The following is a 13,173-nucleotide window of genomic DNA, read 5'->3' as shown; positions in this document are numbered from 1 at the left end:
TAACAGTAGCCAGCCAGCATCAGCAACAGATCCATCCCTCTTCACAGTAGCCAGCCAGCCCAATATGTAATGTATATATAAGTATTATTTATTATCACACAACACAGTAGTAGCTAACAGCTCCCAGCTCCCTCCCTCTGCATGCACGCTCCACAGCCGGAATGAAAAATGGCGGCGATGGCGTGACTTTTATAGAATCCAAAACCCACGAGAATCCAACAGCGGGATGATGACATTTTGCCTCATTCCAGGAACCGAGTCTGGTGGGAAAGCCCGAGTCGGACTCGGGGGGGTTTGGATTTCGGAAATCCAAACCCACTCATTCCCAATTAGAATTTAAAAGTCTGACAGTATTAACGAAGACAAAGATTGTTTTAAGTAATAATTTAATGCAATAGGTACTGTTATATTTTTACATATGCACATTCATTTCATTCTTGCACAAAGGTTGCAATTTTCATATAAATAATATACATGTAAACATATACTTTGATACAAAAATACACATTTTATGAACAGTCAAGCCCCAAATCAAGTATAAAGGTAGAATAAGGAAAAACAACAGCAGGTGAATTAAAATTAACCACCATGGTTTATTGTGTTAAAAATTTGTTCTAGCATGTAAGTGGTCTTGACATGGTGGATTTGCCATGATAAAATAAATACGTGATTAAAAAAAAAACTAAAATTATCCTAATTTGAGAAAACATAATTCTGTTAATTTTATGTACTGTATCTCTGAACTTTTGAATTACTAAAACATGAGCAACTATATTGTATTGTGAAACTAAGGCACAAAATACTGTACTTTATCTGGGAATGCTGTTGGGTAAAATATGGGGAAAAGTAGTGCGAAATAAGGGAATTAGACAACGGAAGATTGAGCGATCCTGCAAAAAAGTATACAGTATTGGAAAGTGCAAAGCCAGAAGATGTAAATTAAAGGTTTGACTGGGGTTTAAAGACTTTATTTAGTTTATGAGCAGCAAGGGACAGGAATGCAATAATCAAGAATATATGCAACAATGGCTACACGCTGATAGAACTTGAGTATTATAAACTAGATGTACAATTTTAAATTAGGCAAATGTGACGAAAAATTATGATCAGTTTTTGGTTTATAGAAGGCAGGGAAACGTCAAACTGAGAAGCATAAATATATGAGGTATTTATACCATTTTTAATATATCCTTTTTTACTTATAGCATACTTAATATTATATGTAATAACATGTTGTTAGAAAATGTAATAGTGCAATTATTTCTAAAAACAACTGACTAATTGTCTTCGTCAGGCCGGCCAGCGGACCTGATGTTTGGGAAAGTTGCATGTTCACGTCTCAAGGTCCTGAGTTTAATCTAGCAAAGTCTTTCTCATATTATCGTCATCTGATAACATAGTCCATTACTATCCACTCATGCATCTTGCATGTGCAAATAAGCATAATATCTTTGTTGTGTCCAATGTACAATGACATGAGCTAATTCTGGAATATTTTTCAGTGGTATCTAAGTACAGTATGTGTGCTTCTCAGTATAACTTTCTCAAGTCCATATGTGGAAAGTAGGTTCCATAAATGCTCTGTTGAACTTGATACGAGCCTTTTCTTTTTCTTAAGCAAAACATAAGCTGTGAAAGAAACAGAAATTAATTAATTGAATGATCTTGCGGACTTGACTTGTTAATATATACACAAATGTTTAGACATAGACTTCAGCACTGTGATTGATCTAAAAACAGAAAATGTTGGGTGTGACTTTAGTAGAAGACAAACATACCCTATGTACAATGTCAGGCTTTAAAGCCCAGAATAATTTTTTTATGGAAATGTAGCTTTCATATTTACAAAACATGTTGTCACCTTTGCAGTGCTTACGTATGTTTAAAAGGATTGGTATTTATGGTTGGTCTAATCCCAAAACATGATATTGTTGTTGGGGTGGAGCAGTACAGAACAAGGCAAAGGAATGCAACAGCACTAGAAATCAAAGGGTCATGCAATGTAAGGATTTGACAAACTGTCACTCATTTCTAAGGCTGCTGTAAGTGAAGAGCAAATGCATAATTAAAAGAGTTAAAAGAAATCTAGTGAAGGTACAATATGTGAAATTCTGTTGTCATACTTTATATCTTGTAGCTACTGACTGAAGCAGCGCTACTGATTTATGAGGCGGGAAGGATGGAGTAGCACCCTTATGATTTTTTTCTGAAATACAGTACTGAGGCATATATCTAACATATTCAATGGTCATTATTAAATCAATACCTGTCAGTGAATGCAAAACATATGTAGTTATCTGGAACAACTGGTGTTTTATAAGCAACCTAATTTTTCTAAATAAATTATTAAAAAAATAGAGACAGCGAGACTGCAAAAAATAATTATAATAAAATGCAGTGTTTCTGGCAGTCTAAAAATAATTCCATACAAAAGTAGATAGTATGTCAAATAGATAAATAGATCACAGTTCTGTGAACGTTTAAATTTAATGATTATGAATTCAAATTCACTTACCAAAAAGATTAACAGGAAGAGCAATACTAAGGCAAAAATAACAGCCAGACAAATCAGAATGATGGCCCAAAATGGTAAGTCAGTATCTCTGGATAATTCTGTGATATAGATGAATAAAGAATTCAAGTTCATTTTGTGTTATTATTTTGCAGTATAAATAGATGAATACATTAAAACATGATATATGAACAAAGTGCTTTAGCATCTGTAAAATTAGATTTTTATTTTAATTATGCAGCTGGAGAGCTTCCAAATTTATGCACCACACTTAAACACTTATGAGAAATTTTCATACAGACATACAGAAAGTATAAATGCAAAACAGTTTTCCTTAATTAAAATAGTAATAAAAACAGAAACTGCCAAAGCACACTCACATACAGCATTCTTTATTTATTATTTATTTATTAACAGTTTCTTATATAGCGCAGCAAATTCCGTCGCGCTTTACAATTTGAATCAACATTAATATTATACTAGGTTGTAAAAGACATACATACATACATAAAAGACATACATAAGGGTAAGAGGGCCCTGATCGCAAGCTTACAATCTATAATTCTATAATTCTGCTACTAGGGGAAGACTAAATGTTTGGATAGCTCATCAGTAAAGGACTAAGGGGTCCATTCATTATGTTAATTATCGGGGGCTGGGCGACCCCCGATAATTAAGTATCCAAGTCGTGGTGGATACATATTCACCGGAGCAATTCAACATTGCTCTGGTGCAGAGATAGCTGATCCAAAAATTAGCTATCTCTGCAACCTCTTTAACTGCTACTTCTATAGTTAGTCAGTGCTAGTGCGTATGCATGAACAGTACTTCACACAGGTGCAAATAGACCCGGTCAGGGGTGGAGGGATCTGAAATAATCCAGGATTATAGGGAAAGAGCAGGGTGCAGGAGCAAACGTCATCTGATGATGGCGAATGCTCACGCCGTCAAGCTCCGAAAATATATTTTCGGAGCTTGATGAATTTAGATCCCCATACTAGTATATGGGGACAGCGATATCAGAGAATGAGTAGCCCTGATCCTTAATCTCTACAAAAGTTGGAGAAAATGTATATATATATATATATATATATATATATACAGGGTCGGACTGGCCCACAGGGGTACAGGGGAAATCCCCGGTGGGCCCTACTACCTGAGGGCCCCACCCCCTCCTCTAAGGGTCATGTTTTAGACTGTGCACTGAATTGTACACTGTTACTCTATTGGAGGATCAGTTATCTTGTGGAGCAGGACCACTGAAAAACATTGGTTCTTCGCTTTCTCCTATAGAAACTAAGTCAATATTTGCCTAATGATTAGCCAACTGTGGTGGCTGGCCACACCCTGTAAGCATGGGCCCCTACTACTGCATTCACCTTGTGGGCCCTTTATGCCCCAGTCCAACACTGTATATATATATATATATATATATATACGCCATTAAACAGTGTGATGCACTATGTCTATAGCCTTCTTGTCTATGAATAAAAACATTTTTATGCAGGAGATGTATCAAGCCTCGGAGAGTGATAAAGTGGTGAAGTTGCCCGAAGCAACCAATCAGCTTCTGTCATTTATCTAGCACAGTCTATGAGATGACTGTTAGAAGCTGATTGGTTGCTTTGGGCAACTTCTCCACTTTATCTCTCTGGAATAATGTTGCAGCTCCCCACAAAAGTTACCCCACAGTAGTGTATAGATGCTTCTCAATTCAAAAGTTGCGTTTCAACTCAAAGTCAGCAGAAAAGGTTTTACCAGTGATTTACAAAGTCTTTTTATCAATAATTGAGGAATATAATCAGATTTTAATTGGGTGGACATCTTTTACATTTTTTAAAGAGAAAAATGTCCGTATAAAACATTAGATATCATATGTTCCTTACCTGTAACAGAAACTTCCTTTAAGGGAAATGTTGATCCCAGCAGTTTCCCATTGGTTGTCCCACTGTAAAATTCATTCTCCACACTCTGCTTATATACAATGGGGTCATCTTCAAAGTAGCAATTACATGATGCTATAATAGATCCATTCCTAAAGTTGAAAACATACAGTAGAAGGATTGTGAGTGGGGGCTAATAATACATGAACTATTTATTATTTTCCCTTTTTTCCTTTACAAATTATAGTGAATAACTCTGTAAAAAGTTATAAATAAGCTATGTGACTGTCATGCAGTTTTAAAAAAATCTAACATCACTATTAAAACCAAAGTGGAAGTCTAATTTCAATGTTTAACTACTGTAGTACAGCACATAACATTCAACTCATGAATACTTATCACTGCTATACATGTAGGCCAAGGCTGTAGTATATTAGGCTGGCACCTTCTATCAAGCATACATAGCCACATTATATTCAGAAATACAGCAGCAAACATGTCTATACACACAAGTAAGCATTATGTACTGCATTGTGTAAATGACCATTTATTTATCTTAACCAAGGTTTTTTGTGCTTTGGTGGCTCCTAGAACTCTTCTTACATGGTCATGGAGTGCATCTGCACAGCCTGGCTGCTGTAGGCCAATGCAGTTTTTTATCCCTTCTGCCCCTGTTTTTTATCCCTTCTCTTTACAAACTGTGCATTTGGAGGCCTGCAGCATTGGATGATTATATATTACTGCCCAAAGTAGATTGTACTGCTCTGGGTAGGACTATAAATACTGCTATGGCTTTGTACCAGCCCCCTTTGCTATTGGATCCCCTGATAGAACTAACAATAAAACACCTACAGTACTCCCATGTTTTATTTATAGCTAGTTCTACCCCCTGCAGCTTTATCTTATCAGAGCAAGCAATATCTTAAAGCCTTACACAGTTAAAATAGATTTTACTTTTAAACATTCTACTTTCCTTCAGGGCTTTATCCTGTAAATATGCTGCATCCACCCTCTCTATTATCCCACTGAACTTTGCTTTACAACATACTGTACCTTACTGCTGCTAGCAGGCAGTATTTAAACTTTTTGCCCAGCGTACTGTTCCCATATAACGCATTCATCTATAAATAAGAGACAATATTTAAAAGTTATAGTGACTTTTACAAGTATTCATAAATAGTTTATAATATATTTAGTTGCATAATTAATGAAAAGGCAGATCCTATATAATATAAGCAGATATATTTTGTGTAGCAATCAGATGTGTTGCTATGCAACATGGAGATATACTGTACTATAGTAATACAGCACCTCACATTTTGGAAATGTTTGAGTCAGTATGATAGTTTATAAAAGGGCCACACAGACCAATTATAAAGAAGTTGCATTCAGTTATAAGACAGATGTATTCATTGTAAAAACATAAAAAACATTGTAAACGAATCACGATTATCACATTAGTTGGCAGGTTGTATTTTTAGTTGGACAGCAGCTATATTCTGTACTGTAGCCACAACTTGCAGATTACTCTGATGGAAGTATCACATATGAAAGCCATAGCTTTCAGTAAACACATAATAGCAAATTGAATCGGTGATGTACACTTATTGCCGTAGTGTTGTTAACTATATCCAGCTATTTACTGCAAATACGTTTGAAATGCTTAGCACCAAGGATATACAGTCATCTCTAGGCAAGCATATTGTACAGTTGAATATTTGACGGTTCAGTATTGATTTTCATGAAACGTACAGTAGTAAATAACTACCTTTGGAACTAAACAACAAAATAAAAGTATTGCAGATCGTTACCTTTGTCAATATCTGTTCCTCTAGTATTTTCCTCTTCTCGGGGTCAGCAGGCACAGAATTGTTGCTGATGGTGAAATTGATGGCAAAGCCGAGCAACTTTGCAGAAGGGACAGTTACTGTGGTGACACTGGCTGTTGTGCTAATGCTGTTACTCACAGTTGTTAACTCATCTGTTCTGTAAACTGTAACATGAGAAACTTTTAGCATTTACTAGCAACACATACATGTTCTCATATCGTAGTCAGTGAGCCATTTGCAATTTGTATTTCTAATCTTGAGAAAGTAAATGTTATCTGAAGACCTCTTTATCATAGACATGGACATTTTGAGCTTTGTTTATTAGAGAAGTTATTTTACTTGTGGGTATAATCTGATGTACATCAACTGATTTTATATGGTCCATTGACCCAATTGATGGCTGCCTTACATTTTCATAGTTCTAAGCTGAGAACATACATTTGCTAAATATGCTCAGTGAGCTTGATAAAGAGCTGGTGACAGCCTGAAATCATGGCATGCACTTCCTTGAATGCTTCCCTATTGCTGGGCCCATTAGCAGCATTAGGCCCAAATCTGCTAACCTGGTAATGGTATCACATAAAAGAGAAGAAAAATAAGCTTCCATCTTTACTTTGTCATACCAGACTAAGTACTAATATATTATTGTTGTTTAAGAAAAAACACTTACTGTTAACATGGATGCTTGAGTGTAACAACGTAAAGTTGCCCAACACGGTGCCATTTTGACTTATGTCATAGAAAAACTGTTTGACATCATTGTCTGTGAAGTCTCTGGCCATTAGGTTCACATTAAAGGTGCAGACAGATTCTGCAGTGGCATCCACACTGTGGGGAGTTGACCTATGAGAAAAGATATATACTCTCTTTTATATATCTAATAACTTCAACAATTCCCTAAGGTATTGACAGTTATGTCTTTATGCAATAAAATATATTTGAGGTCTTGTTGACAGTAATACAGTTTTATGATTTCTTTAGGACATAAAGAATGCATTTATTTATACACAGGTAATAATGTCATTGGGTGTGTTCACAGGAACATGTATAAATGTGCTTATGTTTTCTTATTTTATTAGATTTGCTGGCTGATGAACTTTTGATCTGGCTAAGCTTTAATAGACTTAACCGAAGGTTGTGTTTTATTTACTTATTCCGCAGATGTGTGGCTAAAGAATACATACCGAAATTCAGTAATGGCACAGCTTATGAAGTTGTTCTTTGTTATTGAGTTTTTCTTGAAACCATAATTCAACTGAGTAACAATGAAAAAACACACACACATTCCTTTAGTTAAAGCAGACAATAAAGTCATGACAGCAATACATTTCCTGGTTATGGGAAACACTGTTACATTTTAGCAGAGGAGACTGCTTTCATTAACAATGGTCTTGGTACAGCTAGTGGAGAAAAAATGGAAACACCTGAATGCACGAGGGGCAAAAACATATTGATAGCAAGAGATTCCACAGGTGTGGCTTATGTGATAATTAAGCAAATATCACCATGGCATAGTCAGAGGCATGTATAAAAATTATGGACAGCAATGGTTGACTATAATTATGGGTATTATGTCTGCAAGAAGAGACCTCAATAACTTTAACAGAGGGGTGATTGTCTGGGTACGTTTTATTTGCGCTTCAGTAACCAGGACAGATGTACTTGTTCCTATTTCATGAGCAACATTGTGTAAGGTAATGTCAGCATGGAACTCGGAGTGAAAAATATTAGCATTAAAGTGTTACAGTGCATAAACTACTTATTACAACTAGCAAAACACAATAGCGTAAAGTGATATCGTCAGGTAAACCATTCTTTATCATGTTTTCAATGAGTGCACATTTGGCACCAACCTAAAAAGTCGACCAACCAGAGTTCTTGTTTCTAACAGTGAAGTGTTCTGGTTGTGCTGCGGTTTACATTTTCTGGCATGGTGTGCATATAATCACACCCTAGGCAAGGTTAATGCCAATCAATGCTTCAGATTGCAACATTTCATTCCTATTGGGAGGGTAGTATCCAAGGTGACAATCCACAGAGCATGTATGATCACCCATTGGCTTAATGAGCATTACAGTGATATTATCCATTCAACATTGTCTTCTTGACCCGTGATCCTATCCCATTTGAGCATTTATGAAATACTTTGGAATGGCTCCAAAGAGAGACTTTTCCATCAACAGAAAAATTTGCCTGACTTTCTTGTGGAATAACGCTGGTGCATTCCTCCTGCATAATTCTAGAACTTGGTTAAATGTATGACATGGTATTTAGGTCACACTGGCCCCATTTGGTGGCTCAACATCCTATTAAATAATTTTATATTGGTGTTTTTTGATCCCGCACCTGTACTTTCAACCTGTTGTAAGGCACAAGCACACAACCATATATAGAAGAAACGTGAATAAGTAAACAAACTAAAGATTGATAAGCTATCTAAAATTTGCCATATTAGCTCCTTGTGCCTATGTTAAGTTTAAATTGACAGAAGTGCAGTATCATGATTTAAAGGTGTATGTACTTGAGCTGTATTTTAGTTTCAGGACTAAAATTACAGAAGTTTGGTTAAGCAAATTGCACACAGCTTCTATTATAGCACTTCCATGCTTACTTTTGTCCCAGGAGAAACTGGTCAATGAGTGATAGCATTTTGATATATTTAAGCATACATTTATTTACTAGATCACTTTTTAGTGTTGTTTTTGAGGTAATTCACAAAAATAAATCCATCACATTTTCTGTCATATTCTTTAATTTAATGCTCAGCAACAACTCCACTTACCAGCTGGTCAAGACGACTTTTGGTATTTGTGTAGTGGTTAGAGCTCTTGTTTGCTAGGGTGCTGTTATATTGAAGGTTGGTTATGGTGAAATTAATGAAGAAACTCTTTAGCCCAAACATCTGAATTGTTGTCATGGTTTTGGGTGTAGCTAAGAAAAACAACAGAAAAACAATGAGCATTCATATAATTTCTACCAAGTAAGGAATCCATCTTAAATGTGTGGCTTTGTCCTTATTCAGTATAGATTATTTTGGTTATCTGCTGGGTAACCACTCAGTGTATAAAGATCAAGGTACAGTATCTGTGGTCTGTTTCTATTCCAGTGTACGGCAAAACAGTGATGCTTTAACCCTCTTTAAATTAGCAGAAATGAGACACACAGCTTGTTTTGTAGCTGCTACTTTGTAGCTTAGTGAAATGGATTTGCATCTTAGTTTTTGCACAATATATAAGCTAACTTCTGCATGATACATATTAGTAAAATCTACTAAAAACATCTACAGATTAGACCGTGCAAATTTAACAACACAAGGGAAATAGAGTTCAGGACAGTTTTAAGTAAGTATTTCAGTATATTGTTATCTCAGCTGTCAAGATGACACAGTGAATGAAAACTTATAAATGCGCTTACTTTATGTTGAAAAATGTTATAAGTATAGGGAAAGGTCAGAAATGACGTTTGTAAGTGAAGAAATGATTGAGAGACAAAAGACAACAAATAGTCAAACTGATATGATAGAGATAGAGATTTATTTACATCTTTTTTTAAGTTTCATCCCCAGCTATCCACAATAGCCTAAGTATGATTCATAGAGTACAGTAGAAGTACAATAACTTACTTGTTGTAGCGGTAGCCTTATTGTAACCTAAAAAAAAACCAGGATAAAATATTTTAGAAAATTTTCTGTACATTCATTTGTCACTTGTATAAAACACTGTATCTCATTTATGAAATGCGCTGGGTTAACCTTTTGAAAACTATGCAAACCAGTGTGTGTGATCTGTACTTTACTAATAAAACACCATCACTTTTCCCAATTCCTTTTATTGTGCTTTGAAGGGAATTGGGCAAATAGTGGATTTTTGGGCTTTGGCCACTTTGCACTTTGTAAATGTGGTACATTATGTTTATAGTATGTAATTGAGATTTGTCTTTCCAGATGAACATAGCCTTACCATTAACATAAAGACTGTTTTTGTCCAACTTATAAATTCCCAGCTTAGTAATACTTGAAGTGATGTCTGAAAATTCATTGTAAAAGGCCACTTTATCAAATGGTGGTTGATTTACAACCTTTTTGATTCTGCAAATGGAGTTCACCTTGGTGCCGGTTGCAACAGATCTGTTGGATATAAAATGTAGCAAGCTTATTTAACAGCACCACAAATTATGGCAACAGTTTTATATATATATATATATATATATACACCTTTTAATTATGAGGAAACCATTCGATACATCTTTATGGGGGCAAAAGTCAATTGTATTAAGATGGAAACATTATTAATTTTGTTATCAGTGGATTATTGTTAAAACATAGGTCATCTATTTTAATAATACAGTACATGGACGATCCAGTTTGTTATTAAAATTGGGTAATCTACTATTTTATTATTACTGGAGCATTCACGATTATCATTAGGATGTGGGTAATCTTTACTTTTAAAATGAGGGTAACCTTTATAATTAAGACAGAATCAATAATTATGAATAATAGAATGGGGGCAAAACTTGTAGCGCACACAAGGCACTACAAGTGCAAGTATGCATTGGCACCCATGTGCATACTGGCACTTATAATAACTTATAGGTTGTCAGTACATGTTGATACATGTAGTGCCACAAGTGCTTGCACTACATTTTGGCACAATATACTTGACCAGGGTTTCCATATATAGCCATATAGCAAAGTAAAAACAGATGTTTCACGTCCGGTTTGGTCTGTGCCACATGTGGTTTAGAGGTTTACAAACCGCTATACAACTTTGGTTTCAGATTTCAATCTCTAAACCGCAGAATAGTAAATCCTGTGGTTTGGCTCTGAAAGCTCACTGACCGCACAATAAACCTCTGCTGGCTGCTAAGGGAGAAGTTGCCAGGTACTTAATCCAAAGGTTAATATACTTTATTCACAATACAGCCATGTATTCAATAAAGCCATGAACAAAGTTGTTAATTTATTCAGATTATTTCTGTTATAAAGACATGGATTTATCCAATATAACAATTTGTTAAAACTATTTTGAAAATAAAATTACTATTACCTATGTAAATATTTTAGATTCAGAGGTATAAAATTGCTGGTAAACACACAAGATAATAATGGCATGTGTCAATACCAAAATTAACAAGTTTACTATTCTGTATATAAGGCAATACTGCATTTTGGAGAATTCAAAATGCATATAGTAGGAAACACTCTGCCATAACCATATATAAATTTTGCAGAGTACATAAATGTTATCTTTCAAAATATATAAGAAAGCTGTAGGCTTTTGATGCAAAAAAGAAAGAAGAGAGAAGTGTCAGGAGTGTTTAAGAAACTAAAGGTACATGCAAGGTACTCTGTAATGTATACAGGACTACAATTGCAGCAATTTTAAAACAATTCTGATTTCAAAATCACTTTTAGGGGCATCACATATTATTATTATTTACAATTTATCCCTTACTGTCAGATACTCACGCAAAGCCATCCACATTACAGCCAATTAATTTGCTGCTGACTGTGCTATTTTTCATTAAATTGTTCACCTAAAAAAAGAGAGAAAGCTGCTGAATAGCTCAAACATGTCACTGTGTTTGCTCACTCCAAACAGCAGAGATCAAGGTCCTGATGAAGAGCTCTACTCATATTGGTCATAATTGCTCCCTCATTGTGTTCATGATAATGAATGCGTATATTTGTCTCTACGCAGAGTAGTACCCATATTTGCAACAAGACAGCACCCTAATTGTACCATAGTTTGATTACCATCATTACAATTAGGGTGCATTTGCACCAGCCTGTACTTTGTGCAAAAGATACGTCTGGAATCATGGGTATTTACACTTCTGTCCAATGTTGCAGTTGCATTGGCACGCCCTCACTGTACAATTCCTACATAAGAACAACACGTTACATTCTAGTTACACTGACTTATTCCCAAATGAAGATATCACTGAAATGCATATAATTCTGCATCACCTATACTTGCCCATGCTCAGTTACTGAACATGTGCAGCAAGAAATGATGGAAGATATACTCTGCAAAAGACATACTATGTTCAGCTTTGCTTCCTAAAGTAACTAGTTTTACAAATTTTTTCCAAGCTTCACTGTCATTTTTCAAACACAGCTTGTAAAGTGACTGTAAAGCTGGGTACACATTACAGAACATGTGTACTCAGCCAACCCACGATGCGACGAATGACATATTGTGTGGTCTGTACACACCACATGATCTGGTGAACAACCGCACATTATGTTGTTCAACATCCACATCTAGTAGCATGGGGTAATTCATCAACTTGAAAGATTGAGCATACATGCACAGGGTCTGACATAGTGGGTACACATTTGCTAATGTGGATGATATTACAGCCCGATCGCTGGATAGGGCGACATAACCTCTAATGTGTACCCACCTTAAGAAGCTGATTCGATGGTATTTTATCTCTCTCCACGTTATCTCTCCAAGGCTTAGTACATCCCCCCCCCAAGTCTTTTAAAGTCATTAAAAAATTATATTAGCTCCATGTGGGTACTTACCAAGTAAAGGACATTTTCAGCAGTGGTGTTGTACTTTGCAGAGTTTTTTATCCCAAGGTCAGATGTGTAAATCAGGTTAGTGATTGTGAAGTTAAGGGTGATGTCTTCATAACTGGTTGATTCTACTGGGGTTCTAGTAACCACCTGAATGGGGGGCTCCACAGCTAAAGATAAAAATAAAATAAAATATCAAATTCATGTAACAATTAAATCCAACTAGGCATTTGCAGTGTTTGTGAAAAAACATTGATGGGAAATGTCGAGAAGAATATGTCTTTGATAGATTATAGCTGCTACTTACTTGCTGCTTCATTGTATCCTGTGGGGAAAAAAAGAGAAAAACAAGAAAGACATTTAAGTTTTGCAAAAATAAATATATATATCCTAAACAGTATTTTTTGATGTTTCATAAAT

At 35.4% G+C, this 13,173-nt stretch overlaps 1 protein-coding gene across 1 annotated transcript in view; it reads right to left on the bottom strand.

Annotated features, from left to right (window-relative positions):
* Positions 1-369: 369 nt before the first annotated feature.
* The window catches only part of LOC148501177 (mucin-16-like), a 48,384-nt gene continuing 35,580 nt past the window's right edge, over positions 370-13,173 (bottom strand). The window contains exons 50-62 of the mRNA XM_088450824.1: positions 13,061-13,078; positions 12,760-12,923; positions 11,695-11,762; positions 10,184-10,350; positions 9,847-9,873; positions 9,007-9,155; positions 7,409-7,479; positions 6,895-7,067; positions 6,207-6,388; positions 5,449-5,516; positions 4,399-4,547; positions 2,516-2,613; positions 370-1,629 (exon numbers count right to left, since the gene is read on the bottom strand). Coding sequence (XP_088306950.1) covers positions 1,531-1,629; positions 2,516-2,613; positions 4,399-4,547; positions 5,449-5,516; positions 6,207-6,388; positions 6,895-7,067; positions 7,409-7,479; positions 9,007-9,155; positions 9,847-9,873; positions 10,184-10,350; positions 11,695-11,762; positions 12,760-12,923; positions 13,061-13,078 — 1,433 coding nt within the window. The 3' untranslated portion in view covers positions 370-1,530. The remainder of the gene's footprint in view (positions 1,630-2,515; positions 2,614-4,398; positions 4,548-5,448; positions 5,517-6,206; positions 6,389-6,894; positions 7,068-7,408; positions 7,480-9,006; positions 9,156-9,846; positions 9,874-10,183; positions 10,351-11,694; positions 11,763-12,759; positions 12,924-13,060; positions 13,079-13,173) is intronic.

The sequence above is a fragment of the Taudactylus pleione genome, unplaced genomic scaffold, assembly GCF_031769625.1.
Source record: "Taudactylus pleione unplaced genomic scaffold, aTauple2 ptg000529l, whole genome shotgun sequence".
Lineage (NCBI taxonomy): Eukaryota > Metazoa > Chordata > Amphibia > Anura > Myobatrachidae > Taudactylus > Taudactylus pleione.
Note: the sequence above shows the minus strand (reverse complement) of the source record. Positions and strands in the feature narration are given on the sequence as shown.